This window comes from Budorcas taxicolor, chromosome 6 (genome assembly GCF_023091745.1).
Source record: "Budorcas taxicolor isolate Tak-1 chromosome 6, Takin1.1, whole genome shotgun sequence".
NCBI classification, from domain to species: Eukaryota; Metazoa; Chordata; class Mammalia; order Artiodactyla; family Bovidae; genus Budorcas; species Budorcas taxicolor.
Window position 1 is genome coordinate 94,862,115 of NC_068915.1, and position 24,147 is coordinate 94,886,261.

The window sequence follows — 24,147 nt, forward strand, 5'->3', positions numbered from 1 at the left end:
GGGTTGTATTTAGTGCCTAGGCGCTAGCTCCCCTCCGCAGGTGCATCCTGGTGGGTCCCCCGAAAGCAGCTCTGAGAATGGCGGTTCGAAAGGGTTGAGATCACCCTCTTCCTGACCTGGGTCCGTTGACTCACTTGGGGAGGGGAGTGATGCGTTTAGGAGCAGTGCTTCCCCTGAACACGGACTACGGAATTCTCTTTACCGGACGGATGTATGAAGTTCAACGGCCTGGCACTGAGCCCTTTTCTCCCACCCTAGAGTCAGGACCCTTCAAGGGCATTTTCCCGTATAAAAAGCCCGATAAGACTTTAAAGTCCGCCTCCCCGGACAGTCCTCCCTGCGGTCTTCCGTAGAAATTGTGTTGGTATCAGGGTAGGGGGGGAAGGCGCTAAAAGGTCTCAGCGCCTGGCATCCCCTCTAATTCCCCCAGGGGTTGCGCGCGTGCCCACAAGCCCCCTGCCGGTCCCTGCGCGCGATCGTCTGGCATTAGACCCCCGAGAGTGCGTCCCGTAAGCTCCCGGTACAAATCCCCTCGGAAATATTAATCACAACCACCAGAAAATGCAAAATGTGTGCCCGTGCCGTGTCTGCCTTTTAATCCCGAACGTAATTCTGCAAGGCAGCATCAGACAGGGGCTCTATTAATCCCCTGCACGAGCAAATGCAATCTCTGACCTACTAGACTTGTTTTCCTGCAATTTCACGAAGAGTTGGCCTGGCTTCGCCAGAGGAATACCCAAAGACAGAAAACCGTGAGAGACTGGCGACGCGACACAGCATCGCAATAATGGGGGTTTATGTCGGTCCGGAGGTGCTCCTGCCATAGAGTGGGATCGCCGGCCAGGAGCCCTGAAATTCCTGTAGGGACGGTTGCGGAGTGGGCCGGTGTGGGGAAGGTCGAGTGAGCTAGGCGGCAGGCGCCCAGGGAGGTTGGAGCCCAGAGGAAATCCAGTTCTCTTTCCTCCGAAGCCTTCGGACACAAGTGACCTCCTTTGGAGCTAACCCGTGGCAACGGCGCTAGGGCAGGCAGAGCGGGTTAGCTCGCTAGACGGAGGGGGTCAAGGTTTCATCCCCTGAGGCCTGTTCCTCACACTTGAGATTTCCCTCTCCACCCTCCTGTCGTTCAATCAATCACGTTTCCCGTCTCCCGTTTTATTCAAAACCGTCTTCTAGTTCCCTCATAATCGTAATTTGCACCATTGCTTTTTATCTTTGATTAATTAGGAAATCGAAAAAGATAATGGAGGGTCGGGCCAATAAATTAGCCTCAGGGGCCGACGGACGGACGTCTGGGACTGCTGTGTGGGTGGGCACCGTCCGCGGAGGCGGTTGCGGGGCGGGGGTGGCGATGGCGCCGGTCGGACAGGAAGGGGTTAAGTGAAGGCGCGCGGTGCCTGCAGATAGGAGAGACCCGCTCGGAAACCTGCCCAGTGGGCGCGAGCAAAGACTTCTCCCGAGTACACAGTCTCCAGTGAAGTTTAGCTTTTCCTGTTTGGGTCTAGGGAGGGAGAGAGAACAGGACTGGGATAGGGTGAGGCCGGGACTCCCTGTTTCTGCCTCCTTTCTAGCGGCAGAATTCGGTGTTTTCAGGTTGGGGTCTATTTCTTTCGGAGATGGAAACTTAGATTTACTCTTGCATCCTTTCCTTCCCTCTCCATTTGCCTACCCGTCTGAAAGAGGATGGGAAGAAGGGAAGAAGCTAGGGAAGGAGAGAGAGAAAGATTGAGAGATTCTGTTATTAAGATCAAATCAGTCACTCCCTGGCCCCAGAGTAAAGCTCCTCACGTGGAGCTGTTCCCTGCCCTCTCCCAGGCGCCGGGAAGGTTCCGGGTTCTTCTTTTCGCCCTCCACGAAATCGATCACGCCTCCCAGACGGCTGAAGGGGGGCACTTTGCCACTCTTCACAGCTTCGCCCCAGCCTCTTTAGCTTTCAATTGAAAACCAATTAAAGGTTTCTATAAATCTGTTAGTTCCCCTTTTATCTGGAGACCCCTGATGCATGCGATATTGCCCTTTAGATGCCTCTTCCGTGTTTTGTTTTACAATTGTTGTATCAATATAATGCGGCCTTTCTTCTCCTGTCTCTATAGATACAGATACACAAGGCAAACCAAAGCTATTCAGTCTCCTCATTTGTCCAGCAGCCTAACAGTGGTGCCCTTTCTCTGCTGCTGCTCTCCCTGCTTCGGGAGCAGCAGTTATGGTAGAAGCAGATGGCTACTGATTGGGGGAGCTTTGTGGCTCTAATACTGAATACTTTATGGAAAAGGACTTTAGCATGCTTCGTTGGGCAGAGGAACAAGGGGATGAGATTTATGGCCAGGAAAAATAAATCTTTTCTAAGTTGCAGCTCCTTCTCACCAGTTGTTGCCTTTGCCCTGGAATGGTTGGGGGGGGGGGGGTGAGGGGGGAGCAGTAAAACACTGAGGATATGGTTTTATTTCATTTCATTCTCCTTTCTATTCCAATGCTTTTTAGTCAAGGTCTTAGAGGAGAGCAGAGGAAGAGCCAGAAGTTTATGAAATACCTTAGATTGCTGTTGCTGCATCAGTATTTTGTGCCCTTAAGAATAAAGCAGAAGGGTATGGTCTTGAATGCTGTTTGGGGCCATGTTTCCGCCGATTGGATTGTTAGTTCCTGGTACAGCATCATCCTCCATTATCCTATTATCTATCTATGGAGAACAAAAAAGCATATCAGTGATCCCATCTGAAAAATCAGAGGACCCTGGTGTTGAGAGAATGAGGCAAGTGATAAAGCATATGGTGACATACTTGTGCTTTCATCCACTGAAAGGGTCTGAGCCTTAAAGATGACTAAGGGATGCCTATGAATGTAAGCTCCTGGACTCTAAATTGGATTTTCAAGCTTTGGAGAATATATAGATCCCATCCCTCCATTAAAGGTCTCATTCACCCCCAAGATATTTCACCCCTGTATCTTCCCCTCCCAGAAGCCAAAAACAGAATGTCACACAGAAATGCTCTTAACATGCCTACTGGCAGCCAGGTGCAGAGAGATGGAGGCCAACCCCAATTCTGGGTCTCCTATTCCATTCCCAACAGACCCTTTGTCTCAGTATTTGAAATGCCATTCTCTACTCAAGACACATTTGTTGAGCATCTTCCATGTTCTAAGTTCCTTTTCCCTGCCTTTCCTATTCTTTTACCTTGTCCCTAGAAACTGAAGAGGAAGAGCCAGAAGGAAAGGCATGTAGCTTTCAGAAGTGTCACCTGATTTACTGCCACCAGCTGCCTCTTCCCAGTGGTGTGAACTACCACCCAATATGGCCACATGCACCTTTACATCACTTCTCTCTGAAGAGGATAAAAAGATTAGGAGAACTAAGATTAAAAAACTGTATTTACCCAGCATTTCAAAGTGGCAGACACTGAGATGCTTTAAATAATTAACTGTTTAGGCTCTTACCATGTGCTAGACTAAATGCCCCCAACAGGCTTATCACCTCTAATTCTTACAACCCTTTGAGTTAAGGATTATCAACCCTAGTTCACAGGTCCCCTTTCTTCACAGGAAACAGGAGAACAGAGAAGCTAACCCAAGCAACTGGGCCAGCTGGGTTCTGAACCCAGGCTTGCTTTTACAATATTCATAGTGACTCTAAGAGACCAATGGTGTTTCTGCTATTTCCCAAACGAGGAAATTAGACCTCAGAGAGGTTAAGTGCGTGCTCAAAGGCACACGAAAGGTAGTAGACTGCAGACTCGGGGTTCAAATCTAGGTGTTTAGGATCCCAAATTTTGGTCCAATGGTTCCAGGACCCTTCAGAAGAAAGAGCCCACACTGACCTCTGTTACCTGTCCCTGCCCAGGCAGAGGGTTCATGAGACTGTAGGCCTGGGGCAAAGGCATTGTGACTGCAGAGGCCGGAAAGCAGCAGGGACAGGGGCAACGAAGCTTTGCCCCAAGCCCTGGCCTGGGACTAGGGGGCACCGTACGGCCCACAAGGCCCCGCGCAGACTGCGTGTGGACGTCGGGGGCGGGGCCAGGGTGCGACCACGTGGCTGAGGCCCGGCTGTAGTGCAGGTCCGGCTGCTACGAACGCTGGCTTGTGTAGGGGAGGTCCAGGAATGCCCGCCCGGTCTCAGGGTCACCTGCTCCTGAGCCCCACGGTTGCGCCTCAGCCCTTTGTGGAAGAGAAAGGGCCGCGCTGCTCCCAGGCCCTGAGTCCCGGTCGTGGCCGGCGGCCGGGGCTTCAGGTTCCTCTGCCCCGCCCGGCTCTGGCATTCTGGCCAGGGCACTTGAGTCGGTCAGCGCTGCGTTCCCAGGCTCATCAGCCCACGGGGTCGCGTGCCCTGACTTGCCCGCGTTTCCAACGTGCGCCGCTGCCAGGTCTAAAGAAAAGACTCACAGCCGGAATGAGAGATAGAAGTCCAATCTCCCAGGATCCCGGCCGGAAAAACCGCTCGTTCTACCGTAAAGTCTGTGTTTGGGCCCTTAGGGATCCCTGAACTCCTGGACACATCCCTCATACCTTCTTACTGTATCCTCCAGGACTTCCTTCCTGTTAGAAACATCGAGAAATCCTCAGCCTTCACTGAGTGGCTTTGAAAGTGGGGGCATAGTACAATTCTTAAATTTTCTGAAAAGGAAGCCAAGGCAGTGTTACTATCAGTAAGAGTAGCCAGCACTGAAATAGGTGTTTAATGTGTGTTAGGCATTGTTCTCTGAGCTTGCTAAATATCAACTCAGCCCTCACAGTAACTTCATAAAAAGAGCTGTCTTTATTACCCTTGGTTCACAGAAGAAGGCCTGAAGCACGGACCGGTTAAATTCCTGACACGCGTCAGGGGCCAGGATTCGAACAGAAATAGCTCTGATGGAGTCGTGGTCTAAACTTGAGTTGGTGGTGGTCCTTCTCGGGTCAGTTCTCTAGATGTCTGAAAAGAACGTTCCTTTATGAAGGCATTGAGACCTCTCTGGGACGGCCAAGGCTGAAATGAAACTAACTCCGGCTCTTGGAAGTAATCCCTTACCATCTGCTCAGCAACTGGCTTTCCAAAGCGCGCTCGCCCTGGTTTCCTCAGAGTCCTCACCGCGACCCCGGAGGCAGCTCTGGCCAGCCTTAGTTCGCCCGAGGAGAAAATCCAAGGCTGGGAGAGGTCACGGGCAGCTCAGCTAGTGAAAGATCTGAACACAGACCGCGGGCCCTGGGAAAAGGGGATAGGGGCGCCGTGTGAGGACCGCCCAGAAGGGCGTGGTGGGGCGAGCTGAGGTACCCAAAAGCCCAGCGCTCCAGAAGCCTTTCCACAGGGAAATTAGCCGTTTAGCAGGAGGCCAGAGTTGGCGCTAATTCCAGGGAGGCGGTAGGAGACTGGAGAACGCAGAACACTTGGAGGGGAGGGGGCTTAACTACACTTCCTCCCACCTTAGGCCGGGGCGTGTCTGTCCCCGCACTGGGAGCGCTGCGTGGCTTCTTCCTGCTCAATGTGGCCGCCTTGCTAGCGCTGCTTCTGAAAAAGTAACCCTCCGCCGAAAGCATGTCTGGTTCTGCCATGTCACTCCAAATGTAATGGGAGTGTTGTCTGCCCTCTGTGGTACTGTCCGGGTAATGCTCTCTTTGGCTCCATCGTGAGGAGACCTCCTTAGCCCACCAAGTTCATCTCTGTCATTTGGCTTTCTCTGCACTCGTAGCTCTGTCCCCCTTTACTGTGAGACCTGCAGACTGCTGCGGAGAATCCAGATAATCAAGAATTGTCTTAGGCTAGCAAACATTTCCCTGCCTTGCCTGGAGGCCCAAATGTCCGGCCTAACCTAGCTGTGAGTGGCTTTAGAGATAGAAAAACTAATTCAGTCCCCCAGATAAGAAATGGAACTGGCTGCACTCTCAGAGCACTGACTTTCCCCAGGACATTTTCACAAGTTCAGAAGCTCCTTGGAAACTTCCTAGTACCTCAGGTAAACTGACTCTAGAATGTAGATAACACTGTGAGGCCTGATTACATACACTAGATACTTATTACTAGAATGATATATATAAAACATATTCTTCAGAACTCTATTGTTTTGCTTCTCTGGGAGCAATTGCTTTCCTATATGATGTCACATATTTTCTCAAAACCATCTTACATGAAAACATGCAACAAGAAGACACTACGTTGTAGACATGCAGCCAAGAAAAATCTCTCCTTCTTTCCCCTCGCTCTCACACACACACACAGACACACACACACACACACATACATGACCATGTCTAATCAGGTATAAAATTGTTCAGACATAATTGGATTCTACGTCTTCAGGAAACTCAACATTCAGGTCTTTAAATTCAGTGTATTTATTCTTATTAGGAATTTGTGGATTTTTTTTCATAATTCTGGATATTATTTATTTTTAAAGTATGGGTTTTCTTTAAAACTTTAGAGGACATTATGAGTTATATCTTGGTTACCTTTATATTACATCACCAGAAGACTAGCAAATCAATGTGGAAGTTGGCTTTTCAGTAAGAAAGTATTAGTACAAGAGAACAAGTTTCAGTCCTATCATTTTTGCCCCTTTGTAATGTATACACAATATTGCTTATAGTGGTGATGATACTACTATTGTTCGAGGCCTACTGATCGTTTTTTCGTGCTGATGAAAATGCTCTAGGCCTTCCGTATGCTATTTTGGGAGACATTCCTCCTGTGGTGCTAGATTAATACCCCTAGATTAAATTATGAAATACATGCAACTCATTTGAATTGAAATCATGAAAGATAATTTTCACTCAAACAATCCAATTTGCAAGATGACCAGGGAAGCAGTTTGTGTATGAGGACGTAGTCTGTGAAAAAATTAAACTATTTCCAAGGCTCTAACAAAGTAATGTGAGTCATCCCTGTTGTGGTGAATGATGGATATCTATTGCCCCTATCCTTTTCATTCGTGTTCTTTTTTGCCTCCCTTTTTGTTAGAGAAAATCAGAAGTCTCCTCAGGCTTCAGGAAAGTATGCCATGGACAGATTCTTAGCTAGAAAGTCCTGGGTGTGCATGCATTCTGACAAGACCCCCTTCCCAGGAGAGGAATGCTATATGCTGCTCAAAGGTTAGCTGTGATCAGGTGCCAGGGAGTCAAATCTGCCTAGTATGAACCCGCTATTTCAGTAAGTATCTCTCTTTTACACTAGGGGTCAAACTGGAGTCTTGTCTCTTGAGGCTCCTACATTGGTAAGGTGGATTCTTTACCCACTGCACGACCTGGGAAGCCCAAAATAAAGGGGAAAAGAGGTAGAAGTCAGGTGCTGAGTATTGGGATAATTCCCTTGTCTTGGCTGTGTAAAGAAATTTTATTTAGAGCCTCTCAACTTGGTAGCCTTCCTAAGGCCTAGAGTCAGTCTTCTCAAAATCTGATGCTCCCTCCATCTGAGACTGCTGGACATCCCTTGGTCCCCTATCTGTCTGGAAACCCTGACCCTGAAGATAAGGAGGGGCTGACTATGGCCCTGTCTACATTTCCTTCCTCCTACCCTACTCCACCTTGGAGAAGGAAATGGCCACCCACTATAGTATTCTTGCCTGGAAAATCCCATGGACAGAGGAATCTGGTGAGTGGCTACAGTCCATGGAGTCACAAAACAGTCTGACACTACTTAGCGGGTAAACAACAACCCTACTCCATCTACTAAGGTATATTCAAGGACTGTATGTATGACTCTGGGGAGGACTTTATAACCTGAGGATAAGACAGAATATTCCTTGCTAGATATCTAGTCACCTGGGAGGGGTATAAAATCTGGGAGAATGCAGGGGGCCAGGATACTGGATAGTACATCTGGTTCACAGGTTACATTCGCACAGGTGAGCATGAGGCATTCAATTCATATAGTGGTTGCCTTCAGGATCACCACAGTTTCCTTGCTCTGCCGGAAGTCATTTTCAGAAGCCCTTAAGCCATCTGACTACAGCTTTGATCCAGGAGAGAAACTGAATTGCACAAAGGCTATCCAGCTCTAAGCTGAACTCCAACAGAAGAAAGGGCAAATGGAACCTGAGATCCCTCAGAGAGAAGGTTTTATAGCTATAATGATGATTGCAGTTGTAGCAACAGGATTAAGAACAGTTACCATCTATTGAGAAAGAGGAAGAGCCAAAGAGAGAAAAATGTGAGTGAGGAGTAATGATCCCTGCAGTTGGAAGCCTGGAGTCCCTCTTCACAGGCTGCAAAATTATCCATCCTTTGAGTCTCTGGCTGTACTAGAATGAGCCTAGGAAACATTAATTCATTTATAACCTATTGAATCTGCTGTAACCCTTGGTGAGGAACAGACCCAGACTGATTTTGCCATGAATATTTATATAAAGCAAAGTGCCCCCTCCCCATTCCTGTAAACCTTTATCCAGTTCAGCCAATTGCCTCTTCTTGCCTCTAACTTATCCCTTAGAAAGTTCTTTATCCTTCTTGGTAAGGCTAGGGCAGTGCAGTACCCCTCCATGAAGTTCCATAATCTGCCTCCCCCAATCTCCCCATAGCTCCTTCCAGATACCTCCCTGTAGGAAACTAATAAGTTTAGGAAAAAGTCTCCACCATCTATCTGCTTCTTTGGCATCATCTTGTCTTCCAGTGTGAAAATATATAATATTATATACCTATATATTTCAAACTAAGTCTTTGCTGGTGTAGTGATTTGGAGATATGATTGGAGGGGGATGAGCCAGGACTTGGAAAGGGAGAGAGAAAGAAAAATAATGTGTTTCATTCTTATAAAGTAATAATCCTTCTGAGTGAGTTATTCTTGGAGACTGTACCTGCCTCCTATCACACAAGTTGACATATTTGAGGCCCTCTTTCTCTACCCTGGGAGGAAAAAGGTCATTTCCATTGTAACACTCTCAAGTGTCAGATTTCCTTTCTTACCCTTTCTCCACCCTCTCACTTAGGTCATAAAAGGCACCACCTCAGGAATCATTCATCAACCTCTCTCCAGCCTTCTCTTCCAAAACAATACTGCAGTTGTCTACACATGTATTTTCTGCCATAACTCCAAGAAGCCTTGTTAAAGTGGGGCAAGGCAAATACCCTCACTCTTATTGTCAGCCCTCTAATCATTTAATTGGAAATAAAATCCCAAGGAAGAGAGCTCTAAATATATGCATAAACCCATTGTTCCATGTGAATTAGATAAAAAGAACTGACCGAGATATACTTTTATAGTACTGTTTGAGGCTGAATAAATGCTTCGACCCTTCATTTAGTATCAGTGAATTCCAGTAAGTAATAATTCATGATGATTTCAAAGTGGTTTATGCTCCATTTTAGCCCATAGATTTCTAGAGAAATTAAAGTAAGTTGTAGATTTTCTTTACCTCCAATTAACAGTTTTCACTTAGGTCACTTATACTACCTAGCAAAAAATGTTGTACTTAAAATACTAGAAAACCCTCAAAGTAGGAATTTCAAACTTACTCTTACCTATATTTGTGGGGTTTGTTGTTGTTGCATGATTCATTTAATACATAAGACAAAGAGTTGGTGGGATTCATAAAATGTAGGAAATTTTTTTTTATTTGGGGACTTTTATCTAAAATCAGTAGGGGAAATCTAATGAGGGGGCAAGATAAGTGAGACTGAGGGAATCAGATGGCTGATTCTCAATACATCTCTCTCTGATGTATAGAATCTTAGTTATTTTCTAGCTTGACATTTGGAAAGCCAAGCTCCCTCACCCCCAATTTCAGTGCCAAAAATATTTATTATTTTATACAGATTGGAGGTTTCAGTACCTCAAAGAAGACATAGTCCAAATGCCCTTTATATTTAAGAAAGGAAAGGCCAGGGAAAAGAAAAATGCTTTCTGCCATTTAGATTCTAAGGTTTTCCAGAATGCTTATATTTTGGGGTAGATCTTTTTATACTTACAATATGTAAAAAGATTTTTTTTTTAAGTGGTTTGCATGGACAGATGACTTTTCCTGGGAAAAGCAAACTTCCTATTTTCTTAAAAAACAAACAAAAACAGTAAAAGAAGGCCCTGAGGAGTGTTTTGTTTACAGTTTAGGAATTAAGTTTGAAAACACTGCACTCCCCCACCCCCATTCCCCATCCCTTGCCACCTCCCTCCGCCCCCCACACACATTTTTGCTGTTGTTTCTTGGGCCACAGCCCTATTATGGCTACTTCTTTATCTTAATTTGCTGTTGTTTACACCTTCTTCCTTCTCTGAATTCACTTAAGTGAATTCTTCAACACTGCAAGTTATTTTTCAGATGTTTGAGATAATTCTTTTGACATTTCTAATCCCATCACCCTTTCTTTAAACAAATGATGAGGGATGCTTGTGTGTGTGTGTGTGTGTGTGTGTGTGTGTGAATGAGATGAGGGGAATAATGAATGGAGCATCCAGTTATAAGCCAAATGGTTTAATAAATAACTTTGCAGATTTTTATATAGACACATATGAAAACTCTCAGCATTAAGCCTTGGTCATTACATGAGTTGCCCTTAGCCAAACTATTTTAAAGTATGGATAAGTATAAGAGAAAAGATACGTTCAGATGGAAGGCAACTGCAGTTTGAGGTTTCTTTGAAAAGTTGAAAATTAAGGGCGAATTCTCGCTTTACTTCCTAGTATATGGCGATTTTGCAACCTCTCTTTCTCCAAGTCCCAGCTTAGGCAATGGGCCCTGTCTGATCTGAAGGATTCCGAATTTATGTGTAGGGGGCGGAGAGGGAGGGGGGGGGGAGCGCGGCGGCTGGCCAGGGCTGGATGAAAAGAGAGGGGAGGAGAGGGGGTGACAGGAAAACTCAGTGGGAAATTCCTCGCACTACTTTTTAATTTGTCCTATGCAGAATTCTTTCCAGGCCTCCTAGTACTGTGGGAGCCAGGGGTAAAGATGCTCCGTGCCTGGTTGCTTCACTGGGTTCCGAAGGGAGGTCTCAGAGTATCAAAGCACACACCTTTTCCTTTTAAGCTGCTCTTCGCCAACCCCCAATCCACTTACCTTGTTTGAACACAGGATACAAACTAGGCTGTCTCTTCAAGTCCTGGCCACTTTAACTGGCTACTCGTCCGATTTATCCTAAAGCTAATGGATTGCCCCCTTCAATGTAGTGGTGGTGTGGGTGGGGCTGAAGGAGTAGGACTGTCTATACCACTCAAAAGGTCTTTCTTCCCTTAGGAGCAGAGAGTTGAATGTCGAAAAGGAACCCCGAGATCCCCCAACGAAAATGTGTGGCGGAATCCTGCCGAAGGAGTCAACTTGCAGGGTGTTAAAGACTTGCAGTCATTAGCATCAGACGCTGCACTAAAGGGGCAAGCCAGCGCCTCTAAGTGGCTTAGCGCACAAACGAGGCTCCCGAGACGGCCTCGGCCACTCCATCCACTCTTCCACCACCTGCTGGACGTGAAAAGCTCTCCGGAGCCCATCTCGGTAATAATTTTTACTTTTAATTCACCTTCCCCACCCCCGGGGGGCTTAGAATACCGGCTCGCTGGCAGGGGACCCCCTTGGGGACTAGGCGGACGCGCCAGGCTGAGGGCGGAAGCGCAGGAAGAGCTTGCGTCTCACAATCTGGATTTTTCTTTTCCACCCGTTTCCTCCTCACCCCTTCTCCTGCCCCTTACTTGTGTACTGGGACCAAAAGACCCCTATAAATCCCCTTCGGAGGTCTGGCGGCGTCTCTGCTCCATCCCCCTTACCCATCACCGTGTTCAAGGGAGGACTGAGCCAAGTTTTCACCAAAGCGCATCCTTTTTGAGTCTTGCTCCTAACTAGGGGCTTGGTAGTGTGAGCGCTCCTGGAGAACACTGGTGAGGGTTTGTCACCCTCCTAGGCAACTAGCTGCGCGTATCAGCTGCGGCTGGAGGGGCTAATCCACAACCCCCCTTTCCCCTCCAGAGAACTCAGACTCGGGGGAAATGCGCGCGGGGTCCTTGCGCGCTCTGAGTGGACAGCCGTCTGCCACGGTTTCTTCAGGTGCCAAGAGAAACGGGAAAAGGTCCTCTCCAGGTCTTTTTGGTACTTCCCTTTCCGACCCCCAAGCTGATCACCGCCCGCAACCAGTCCCAGAGGGCCCAGGCTTTCGGAGGAGTTGAGCCGTGCCGAGCTCCGTGAGGCGTTGCCACATGGGGAAAGTGCTCAGGGGCTGCGCAGGGCGCGGGCAGGCCGACAAGACCGCTTCCAGGCAGGCGGCGCCGCCGGAGGGAGCGCCCAGCCCAGCAAAGAGTTAAAGGGAGGGGACGTGGGCTGTCACGCGTCATTGGGCAGATTATGTGCAGCAAACAAAAAGTGTGTGTCTGCGTGCCAGTCAGTCACTGCATCGGGCCCATCTGTACAACTCTCTTCTCTCTCCTCTCCCTACTCTCCCTGGTTTCTCTCTGCGTCTCTCCATCTCTCCTCCCTTTAGGAAGAGCCTACTTGACAGCAACACCAACACCTCTCGACATGGAAATACACTGATAGAATAGGCAAAAGAAACACTCGTCTGCATCTCCCGGTTCCAGGTGGCCTTATTGGGGCGGTTTGATCCTGACCTTATTCCTGGTAAGTCTCTTTGCCTTGATGGGGGTGGGGGAGGCGGGAGGAGGAAGACAGATTTGGTGGGGACAGTGGAGAATTCTGTCCTCCGTCTTCTCATTATCCAGAAGAGGGGGAGGAAATAATTGTGGAGGGGCTCGCTACTGCCAACAGGGTTATACAAAGGGAGGGGCGGGTGGAGAGCACTTTGCCCAAGAAAAAGCCAGCGACTGGGGCGCGCGCGGCAGCCAGACAATGCCTGCCTACGGGGGAGGGCGAGCGGCCGGCAGCAGCGACGGGTTTCGGCGAGCCGGGGCGGCTATGGGAGGATGCTCCGGGCGGCTGGGAACCCGGGCCTAGCGGAGGATGCAGAGCTGCGAAAGGCTGGGCGGCGGCGACGACCGCGCGCGGGCGGCAGAGCCCAGGCTCTCGCCCAGCGCTTATTGTGAGCGGCGCGAGGCTCGTGGCGGCCGCCGCGGCGACGCGAACCCCTATTAGCGCGGCGTAGCGAGGAGCTATTCACCGTATTGTTAGGTAGGACTGCATTTTAATGACTGCGTCCCTGCTGTTGCCCGAAGTGACAGGGCGACCTCTCGGCACAATGAGCCGTTTGTGTGAAAGAGACTTTTAAAAGGAAGAGAAAAATTGGGGTATAAAACACTGAATTGAGGAAATTGAAAAAGAGAGAATAGAATTCCGTTGAAAAGGAGGTTCTGAGAGATGCTGAGAGATTTTTTAAAATGTATTTAAATGTGCAGTTGGAGATCAGAAAGCTACCTTGGGTGGGGTAAAATGCCCAGAGGTAAATGCTGTAGAATAATAAAGGGAGTTTCTACTTTACGGATATTTTCTCTGATACCTCTCTGGCAGATACAGCCCATACTTGATATTTGGAGGAGATAGTAGAATGAATGGAAAAGAGGCTGACCAAAGTTTCCTGCTCTGTTAGCTGGAAAAGGAGGGGGAAAGCAACTACCTTCTAATGACATTTGCAAGATTAACTGGTTAATAGACATTAAGATAAAAATGCACATTACCAATATTGTTCCAGAAAAAAACAGCTTCTTAGGAAAAGAATTGGGTTTCCCTTTCCTGCTACTTAAACTGTACAAAATATACTTAAATATCTGCCAATGGCAACATTATTGGGGAAAAATCAACTTGGAGGAATCTTCTAATCAGTCAGCAAAAGTGAACAATGCAGTTAGTTCAAAGCTGCTTTAAATTTTACATATGTTTTGTTTGTTTTTTGATGATAAGTCTTGTGGGGGGGGGGGGTCCAATGGCAAAGGAAGCAAAATGTGTCTTTATGACAGCTTAATAATAAGAGAGCCCGTCACCAGGGCATTACTTTCTGAATTGCTGCAGATTAAACAGCTGGAGAGTCTACTGAGGTCTACTCAAGCGGGGCTGCCCCCTCTTGCCCAGACAAGGTCTGATCTGGGGAAGCGAACATTCACCAGTCATTACACACGCAGTATTTCAGACAGGGGACACTTCAGTCCTGCTCTGTACCTGCTCACTTCATGAGGCACATGCGAATCTACCCACCCCCTTGTATAACAAGGTAACTGGGATTCACCCTCATCCATAAATAAGCATGTCGAGAAGAAAATAATTACCTCTGCTTGCTGCTTTTAATTAAAGCCTCCGAGGGACAGTGTTGGATTATGGTAATGAGCAGACACACGTCCCCTCTTGTAGGCTGCAGAGAAAGGTTAGCTGACACGGAATCAGTGGCCCTGACACTCCACTTGAAATCCATTCGCCATGCTCCGCTGTCTCTGCCTGCTCACTAGTGCTGCTCCCCTCTTTGGAAGAAAAATAAGATAAAGCCAGCTCCCGGACACCCAACTCAAAACACAAGAGTAAAAGAGAGGAGCTTTCCCCCAAAGGTTAGAAGTTTCTTTCCGTCTAGAAAGTCTATAGGCTAGCAAAAAAAAATCCTTTTGTTCTCCGCTTATCTTCCCTGCCCCCGCATCCTGTCTCATCCTCCCCTAAGGTAAGTCAGAAAACATTTCCTCTTTCCTAGCCCTGCTAGTCTTTCTTTCTAGCAGTCAGTCCACTCTGAGCTCCCCCAATTCTCTTTACATTTTTAAAGGAAAAGAAAGTACTCTTCTTTGGCATCTTTGTCATATGCCAGATTTAATCTGCCATCGGCTTTATTTTTGAAATAAGATCGATGCAAAAAACAAGCAAATTCAAGAAAAATCTGTCTAGTAGTTAGAACATTCTGCCTGGATTCAGAGAGGCAAAAAGAGGAATGTAAATTCGCTTCAATTGTTCTGTGTATCTGTCTCCAGTGATGGAGGATTCGGGCATCCAGCGAGGCATCTGGGAGGGAGATGCCAAGGCTGTCCAGCAGTGTCTGACAGATATTTTTACCAGCGTTTACACCACCTGCGACATCCCTGAGAATGCTATATTTGGTCCCTGCGTCCTGAGCCATACTTCCCTGTACGACAGCATAGCTTTCATAGCTCTCAAGTCCACAGACAAGAGAACGGTCCCTTATATCTTCCGGGTAAGTCTTGGTTGATGTTCTGTAGGATATGAGGGTAATATCCTCTTAAAAACAGACTAAGAATCATTCTAATAACAAGCTGAGACTGGTTCTACACGTAGAAAATGCAGTGATACATGCAATTCTATTTTACACACCAGAAATTAGAAAAGGAAAATTAAACTCCAGAGTATTGTCAACTGATTTTCGGAAATAAGTGACAAAATTAGATTTTGAATGCCAGATGTGTCTAAATCAATGCCTGGATTCTGGGCTTTCCTGGAGATGAACACCACTTCCTTAACTCTGTGGGAAATTTCACCAGGATTGAGGCTATTTGTAGACTAAGTACTTCCTATAAGTACTTTACTGTAAATATTAGGTGCATTTGCCTCCCAATCCCAGAAGCCTTCTGTTCCCTGAAATATTACTCTTTCTGGTTAAGTTAGCTAGTGTCTAGAGTTTGTATTTAAATAAAAGTGTTGATGTTTTGACAATTAAACATCATTCCAGCCATATGTTAGAGTGAAAAGTCCTGTCACTTCTATTCTTTCTTTACAAAGAACCATTAGTAGTTTAAGCCAAAATAAGGAAGATGAGCAAAAGTCACAAAATAATTTCTAAAATCTAAGTTTGCTTTTCACTTCTAAAACAGACAAAATTCCACATACTTTTGCAATGTGGGATAATTTAGAAATCAGTTCTCAAGAGCTTAGCACTAATTTGAATTGTAAAAAAAAATTTGCTAATTTGATATTCATCCAATATATAAAAAGACAGGACTGTTCTGGTGGTCCACTGGTTAAGGCTCTGCCCTTCCAAAACAGGGGCACAGGTTTGATTCCTGGTCTAGCAACTAAGACCCCACTGCCCCTTTGGCTAAAACACACACACACACATACACACAATCTGTATAATTAATGCAGCTTGCCAAGGATGTTATCTTGCCTGCTGGCTGCAAACATGAGGATGGGTGTTAAGTCGGGTCAAGTTTTTGGAAGCTTGATCTCAGATAATAATTCTGAGAGAAATAATAACAGCTGAAATGGCCCTGGCTCCTTTGGCTTCATTCCCTCACAAGAGTCTCCCTCCCTCATTCCCTTCCTTCTTGTATTCTTTCTTTTCTCTAAACTGTAGGTAGACACCTCAGCGGCGAATGGTTCCTCGGAAGGTCTCATGTGGCTGCGTCTGGTCCAGTCAGCCAGAGATAAAGAAGAGCAGAACCTTGAAGCCTATATAAAAAACGGACAGCTGTTTTACCGCTCTCTCCGCAGGATTGCCAAAGATGAGGAGTTACTAGTTTGGTACGGGAAAGAGCTGGCCGAGTTACTCTTGCTCTGCCCCTCTAGATCCCACAGCAAAATGAATGGTAGGTTGGCTCAAGACCTGCAGTCCGGGCCCTTAGCTAGCGGCGGGGGAGGAGCGAGGGGAGCGGCGGGGGAGGAGGGAGGGGAGCGGCGGGGGAGGAGCGAGGGGAGCGGCGGGGTCACTCTGGCGCCTGGGCGAGCCTTCCCTCCCTTGGGGTGCCTTGTAGAGCTTCTGAGATATAGTTTGGGGTGAAGCTGGGACAGCTAGGTGAGGATGAATCGGGACACGCTTGGCTTACTTCCTGCACTCTCAAATCTGGAGGGAAAGTTAGACCGGGTCTTGTCCGATGTTCTTGTTTCCAGGCACTCAGACCCTGAGAGGTGAAAGTGGATTTGTGGAGGGGGTGATGGCAAAGACCTAGAGACGATGCTGAGTAATCATGTGGGTTGCGTGTGTGTGTGTGTGTGTGTGTGTGTGTGTGTCCGCTGTCTGCTCACTAAGCAGGGTCGTCCCCTTACACATGCCTGGAGTGCAGCCAACGTTTCCAGTTTGAGTTCCCCTATGTAGCGCATCTGCGCTTCCGCTGCCCCAAGAGACTTCACGGCGCTGATCTGAGCCCCCGAGAGGAGCAAGGCGGCGGCGTGGGTACCAAGGATCACGGAGGCGGCGGCGGTGGCAAGGACCAACAGCAGTCGCAGGAGGCACCCTTGGGTCCCGGCCCAAAGTTCTGCAAAGCCGGTCCGGTCCACCACTACCCGGCCCCCTCCCCCGAGAGCGGTAACCCGCCAGCGGCTGGTGGCGGCAGCGGCGCGAAGCCGTCCACGGACTTTCACAACCTGGCGCGGGAGCTGGAGAACTCCGGGGGCGCCAGCAGCTGTTCCCCGGTGCGTAGCCTCGGCGGCGGCAGCGGCCACCAGGAGGCGGAGCTGAGTCCCGACGGCACCGCCGCGGGCGTGGGCAAAGGGAAGAGGAAGTTCCCGGAGGAGGCGACCGAGGGCGGCGGCGCGGGGCTGGTGGGGGGCCGGGGCCGCTTCGCCGAGCGGGCCCTGCCCGCCTCCAAGGAGGACCTGGTGTGCACGCCGCAGCAGTACCGCAACTCGGGCAGCTACTTCAGCCTGGAGGAGAACGGCCGCCTCTTCGCGCCGCCCAGTCCCGAGACGGGAGAGGCGAAGCGCAGCGCCTTCGTGGAGGTGAAGAAGGCGGCCCGGGCGGCCGGCGGGCCGGAGGAGGCGGCCGCCGACGGCGGGGGAGCGGCCGCCGAGGAGCAGGACGCGGGCGGCGGTGGCGGCTCCTCCTCCACGCCCGTGGCCGCGTCCCCGGCCGGCACCGAGAAGCTGCTGGCCCCGCGGCCCGGGGGCGCGCTGCCAGGCCGGCTGGAGGGCGGCAGCCCGGCGCGGGGCAGCGCCTTCACCTCGGTGCCGCAGCTGGGCGGCGCGGGCGGCGGCGGCGCGGGCGGCGGCGGGGGCGCTGGGGGCGGCGCGGGAGGGGCGGGCGGGGGCCAGGGCGCAGCGGCGGACGAGCGCAAGAGCGCCTTCTCGCAGCCGGCGCGCTCCTTCTCGCAGCTGTCCCCGCTGGTGCTGGGCCAGAAGCTAGGCGCTCTCGAGCCGTGCCACCCCGGCGACGGGGTGGGCCCCACCAGACTGTACCCCGCCGCCTCCGACCCGCTGGCCGTGAAGCTCCAGGGAGCGGCGGAGCTGAACGGAGGTTGCGGGGCCCTGCCGAACGGCGGCGGCGGCGGCGGGCTGCCCAAGCAGAGCCCGTTCCTCTATGCCACCGCCTTCTGGCCCAAGAGCTCCGCCGCCGCGGCGGCCGCAGCGGCGGCGGCCGCGGGGCCCCTGCAGTTGCAGCTGCCGTCGGCGCTCACGCTGCTGCCGCCCTCGTTCACCTCACTGTGTCTGCCCGCGCAGAACTGGTGCGCCAAGTGCAATGCCTCCTTCCGCATGACCTCCGACCTAGTGTACCACATGAGGTCGCATCACAAAAAGGAGTACGCTATGGAGCCCTTGGTGAAGCGGAGGCGGGAGGAGAAACTCAAGTGCCCCATTTGCAACGAGTCTTTCAGGGAGCGCCACCACCTCTCCAGGCACATGACCTCGCATAATTGACACGGAAAGGACCTCCGCTTTCCGCGCGCGCGCGCACGCACGGTCAAACCACCTGCAGGAACAAACACGCGAGGACACCCACCACCTCCTTGTGACCGAAAACATCACACCCGGAGACACTCGCGCACACACGGGCACACACACGTGGTCTCCCCCAACCCTTACATCCAGATGTTTACTTGTGACCTACACCACACACACACACCCACACCCACACCCACACACACACACACACACACAGACAGGATGGTGGATTTTTGATCGGGTGGGTTGTTTGAAGGGTTTTCTTTTGAATGCACGCATTTTCACTTTCCCAAAAACAAAGGTACATTTTTAAAAATGTCGTATATTGCAACATATTGATGCATTTGTCATACGTTTCTACTTAAATTATTAAGCACTTACGGTTTAGATGTAATAATTATATGTAAGGGCAAAATTTATTTTAGATATAAAGTAAAGGAGGAGGGTGAGATGCTTCCTGCATTTCTTGATTACAGTTTGTGTTCTTACAAAAATAAGCAAAACAAATAAAAAGGAGGTAACCATTCAGTTTAAGTTTCCAGGGGGAAGTGCATGTATCATGAAATGATTATGGACTTCAATGAAGAATGTCATCATTATGTAAATATGTATTTCCTTTTAATACAAAGTGTAATTTTGTGCCAGTGAAATGGAGTCTGAATAGTTATGTGTTTCTTTTATCCCTGGAAAGATTTATTAAACTTTATAGATTATCCGGGTATGTTGGATGCTTTGACAATAAATGACTATTTTCCTCAAAGCAATTATTGGGAAAGTGTTTTAAAATGTTTTTTGTAGCTAAACTCTATACTTTTGAGTGCATGTTCAGTTGCTTAGTGGTGTATGACTCTTTGCAACCCTATGGTTCCTCTGTCCATGGGATTATACTTTGAGTAGATACCATATATTTTCATTGAGCCCCTGCAAAGAAGAAACTGCAAAAGAGAGAAATGATAAACCCTGCCCCTCTTGTATTATTTACTCTAAGCCAATTTTGAGCCTAAAAGTGAGAAGACAAGGTGAGTATTACTTGGGAAATCTTTATCTGGAAAGTGTTGCACTTCTTGATCACAGCACAAATCATTTAAACTAAGATGCCTGCCATGAAGCTAACCAGTGTCTGGGATGTCAACATTCTTTTCAGCAGCAGGGTAAGTAGCATCTTCACAAGTGGCCAAAGACAAACGATTTTCAGACCTGGATCAGGGACAACAGGTGAAAAGCCCACTTTTGGTTCTTACTAGTGATGCTTGCATGGAAGGGTATCTTGTGCTCTAGAACCCTTTGGCTTTCTGTCATTAGTCATTAAGAGACCCTTGGGAGAGTTTCTCCAGTAATTAAGGTGAAATGACCATGGTAGTCTATGTATTGCAGGGCCCTCTAAAGTTCTGAACAGCTGCACAGGCTCTGGAAAAAACTAGCCCTGAAGTATTACAATACAGACCTAATTAATTTCCTCTTCTCCCTGCCCTTCCTCTTATGAAAAGTCCCTCTGTACTCTTCATATGCTGATGATAGTTCTTAAATAGTGTACGTATGTAAGTGTATGTGGTATGTAGAAAGCAGTAGATGAAAACCAAATGGTCCTTTAGGTCTCAGGGTAGCATGCACTTAATCCATGGGCATCTTCAGAGTAGTCATTCTACAGGTGCTCTAGTAACCAATACTACACTGGTTTATGTATCACAGGAGGTGTTCCTTCCCATTTTTAATTCCTTCACTTCTTTGCCAACCCTCCCCTGTGTCAGAAAGAGAGTATTTGTGAAAAGTTCTGAAATGTGAGACTTGTACAAGATCTTATTGCAGGCCTTCAGTGGCCTTCCCTAAAAGGATTTTAAAGACTTCATTATCTTAAGGGGACTACATGGCAAGTTACAATTAGGTAAACAGAGACCAGGGGTAGGGCAGAGATGGATCCATAGTGTGACCACTGAGATGGGTGAAAAAACAGGTTGAGTTCTTAAGATTACCCAAGTACTTTTTGTGTTGCATTTCTTTGAGACCTGCTCTCAGTTTTCCTAAGCAAGAGTTTGATTATCTGAAACACTAATCCCCAGCAAGATGTGACGAGAACAGTCCAAAATTCCTGTTCTGTTTCTGCTCTGCATGATTAGTAGAACTTGCATCATTATTGTTGGTATCATCAACTTATCTGCATTTTGCTTTTCTTATCTGTGCAATGAGTGAGACAGGTTCTGCTATTTTTAAAGTACTTCTAGCACTGGGGAGTTGTTTTTTTCTAACGGGCTAATCAGGCTCCAATTGAATCTAAAGAAGACTTTCTAGAGAAAAAAGCAAGATTGGTTTAGAGCAAATTTGATGGCAAGAAATCAGAAAGATATTTGGGAACAAATAGAATGTGGACCTCAAAGATCCTTAAATCACAACGCTCAAGAGGCTGACCAAATTATCCATGCCTAGAACACTAGTGGATCCCTAGAGCAAAAGTTTCTTAAAAACAGCCAACCAACCACCAAGTCAACCAGTCAAGATTGCCTGGGGCCTAACTTTAAAAACAAAAACCCAATAACAAACACAAACCTTGAATGCTCCTTCATTTCTATCCCATCCTTCCAGTATCTTTCTTTCACTATGGTGGCTAGATTACCTGTTGGGTAGTCAAAGATGAACTTAAGTCTAAAGAAACAGTAAGTAAATACTGCTTCTTGAAAAGGACTTCTCCATAGTCTAAGGCAGCCGTCTATGGGGTTGCACAGAGTCTGACACGACTGAAGCGACTTAGCAGCAGTAGCAGCAGCATAGTCTAGAATCTTTTTTTTTTTTTTTTTTTTAAGGATACGTGTAGACACTTTTGAGCTCCTGTGTTTTATTTTGTATGGTAATTAATGTAAACAATCAGGAAGAAAACTGAACCTTGACTGAGCTAAGGCCCAGGCGATCAGGTAGCTGTGTGAGTGGCAGACACTTTAGAGCTGGGCAGTTTTGCTGACCAATCTGCCTAGGAGACGTTTTTTGGGGCTGGAAGCAGTAGGGGAAGGGTGCCCAAAGCTAGTTTTGCCTTCAGCCAAGGCAAACTGAGAAATGTTTTAATGTTGCATTTTCAAGCGTTTGGATGTATCAACTTTCTCGGATGAGAGTTTCTAAAATTCCATAATCCCACCCATCTGCCAAGCTAGCTGAGGTTGCCCGCTGAGGCCATAGGCGTAAATGTCTGCACACAGCTGCGGAGGAAACAAGGTCATAGGGTCATGCAGGCTTGGAGCAGGCTGGTGCCGTGAAGTCCAGGCAGGTGGCCTGCGCTCCGAGTGCCTGCTAGGTCCTACGGACTGGGGAAAAGGCAACTCAAGCGGCTGCGGCACTCGCATTTGCTGTGTCCCCAGTCAAGGGCAGATTGCTTGGAAATGACCCGGCTCCTAGTGTCTGGAATCTCCGAGCGCGCTCTCTGCGTGGATCGCGAACCCCTTTCGTCTTCTGGCGTTCGTGAGTAGGAGGGGAACGCGTCTATTTCCCAAGATGAGCTTACAGGGTGTAGCTGAAGCTCACCGGCATGCGGGAACAGGAGAGCTGGGGAAAGAATGCACGCGCATCTCTGCACCAGTTCTCAGCCACTGACTGGGGAGCCGAAACTGAAACCGGACCCACCTGCGATAGTTCCCAGGGTCCTGGGCCCACTTCTACGCTCTGCGGCTCTCTGAGGCCCAGGGTACCAGTGTAGCCGTCACACCGGCGCGCCAGCCAACATAGACGTGTCTCCGCCGCCGGGCGCGGCGGTGAGGCTGGAGGGAGTGGGTCCAACAGGGTTGCGCATTTCCCTCTCATACGCGCTTCTGAACCGCTGTGTAGCACCCGCTTCTCGTCTTCTATTAAGTTCACCCTCCCTGCAGCTTGTTTCTTAGCATCACCCCAGCGCCGAAACCTGGAACACCCGGGACCACCCGTACCCAGAAAACGACCGGGAAGAGCAACCTCTCCTCCCAGATTCCGAGGGCCCCGAAAGCGGCCTCGCCCCGTGAGTCAGGGGTTTCTCCTCTCTTTCTCCACGCACTATCGGCCCGGACTCCGCTCCACCAACCAGGCTGGGGCAGCTGGCTCAAGTGGAAGAGTCCACGATTGGAGTGCCGGGCCAGGTGCGCTTGGCAAGGCACACGCGTCTGAGTCTGATGCCTTCAGCGCTCGGCAGTGCGGAGACAGGGCACATAAGGGGACCACCAAGGACCCAGCGAGGGACAGCAGGCAAGCGCGACGGCCAAGGAGCCGCCCTGGACTTTTAGATTTTCCTTCCTCCCCACGCCCCTCGCCCTCGCCCAATCCCGTGTGCTGGAATCAGTTTCGCTCATTCTTTGAATCTCCCGTTTTCCCTTCCCTCCACCCTTCCATCACTTTCACACTCTTTTCAGTCTTTTAAGTACTTCTGGAGATTTGAGTTCATTCCTAGAGTTTTATTAGGAAACCTCCCCCCGCCGCATGATTCTCAACCATTCAGGCAACCGACTCCTAAGGTGGTTGCCCCAGCCCAAGGGGAGACTGCTCTGTCTATTTGATTGAGACTTTCAGGACTACTGCACACTCTACCTTGCTCATCAAAGAGATGAGCAAATGCCAGTCTCCCCGAAACAGACACTCCCTCTGCCCCCATATACGAACAAACACCCATGTGTGTCGCCTCCTGAAAAATTCCTCCTAGGAGAGGATGCAGTCGGTCTGACGGTCTGACGTTCTTCTGTCCTTAAAGTGATGTGCTTGTGTCTTTGCTTGGAAATGCTGTCTTTCCTTGAAGGTGTGAAAGTACCTCCAAGGGATGGAGAAAATTAAGCCTGCCCAGAAGCTGAACTTGGAATAGAGTGAGAAGCTGGGCTACCTCCTTTTCCTCTTCTAAATGTGTTTTGGCTGATAGGCGGGCCAGGAGCCTGAATATTGAGGCAGAGACATCCCTATTAGGCCAGTGGGCCTGAATGCCTGTTGACTGTGACCAGCCTAGGTGGGCAGAAGGGGTGTTCTCAGCCTCTCGGCTGCACAGATCCTATTCCTAAGGCAAATTTTACTCTTTTTTAAACTTTAAATTGGACCTAAAACTTTTTAGAAACTTAGCTATTCTCCAGGGCAAGAGGATGAAGAAACTAAAGAGAAAGTTATTTTAAATTTTTATTTTTTAAATCTCTCTAGGCCAACAAAGGTCCGTCTAGTCAAAGCTATGGTTTTTCCAGTAGTCATGTATGGATGTGAGAGTTGGACTGTGAAGAAGGCTGAGCGCCGAAGAATTGATGCTTTTGAACTGTGGTGTTGGAGAAGACTCTTAAGAGCCCCTTGGACTGCAAGGAAATCCAACCAGTCCATCGTAAAGGAGATCAGTCCTGGGTGTTCATTGGAAGGATTGATGCTAAAGCTGAAACTCCAATACTTCGGCCACCTGATGTGAAGAACTGACTCATTTGAAGAGATTCTGATGCTGGAAAGATTGAAGGAGGGAGGAGAAGGGGACAACTGAGGATGAGATGGTTGGATGGCATCACTGACTCAATGGACATGAGTTTGAGTAAACTCCAGGAGCTGGTGATGGACAGGGAGGCCTGGCATGCTGCAGTCCTTGGGGTCATAAAGATTTGGACACTACTGAGCGACTGAGCTGAACTGAATTGAGGGTTAGAGATCTGCTAAGCTATTCTACTTGAATAGCTAATCTGGTTATAATTGTTATTTACATATGCCTTTTCAGGGATTCCCAGGTGGCACTAGTGGTAAAGAACCCACCTACCAATGCAGGAGACATAAGACGCAGGTTCAATCCCTG

The 24,147-nt window shown here is 48.7% G+C and overlaps 1 protein-coding gene and 1 long non-coding RNA gene across 2 annotated transcripts; both read left to right on the forward strand.

The window, feature by feature from the left end:
* The first annotated feature begins 11,350 nt into the window (after positions 1-11,350).
* LOC128049395 (uncharacterized) lies at positions 11,351-12,420 on the forward strand. The gene is made up of 3 exons (XR_008199578.1): positions 11,351-11,372; positions 11,841-11,940; positions 12,349-12,420. It is a non-coding gene; the product is annotated as an uncharacterized LOC128049395 (long non-coding RNA).
* A 2,343-nt stretch (positions 12,421-14,763) lies between these two features.
* On the forward strand, positions 14,764-18,787 carry PRDM8 (PR/SET domain 8). Its single transcript, XM_052642193.1, has 3 exons — positions 14,764-14,982; positions 16,099-16,330; positions 16,774-18,787. The coding sequence occupies exons 1-3, from the start codon at positions 14,764-14,766 to the stop codon at positions 18,372-18,374; spliced, it is 2,052 nt and encodes a 683-aa protein (XP_052498153.1). The 3' UTR covers positions 18,375-18,787.
* The last annotated feature ends 5,360 nt before the right edge of the window (positions 18,788-24,147 follow it).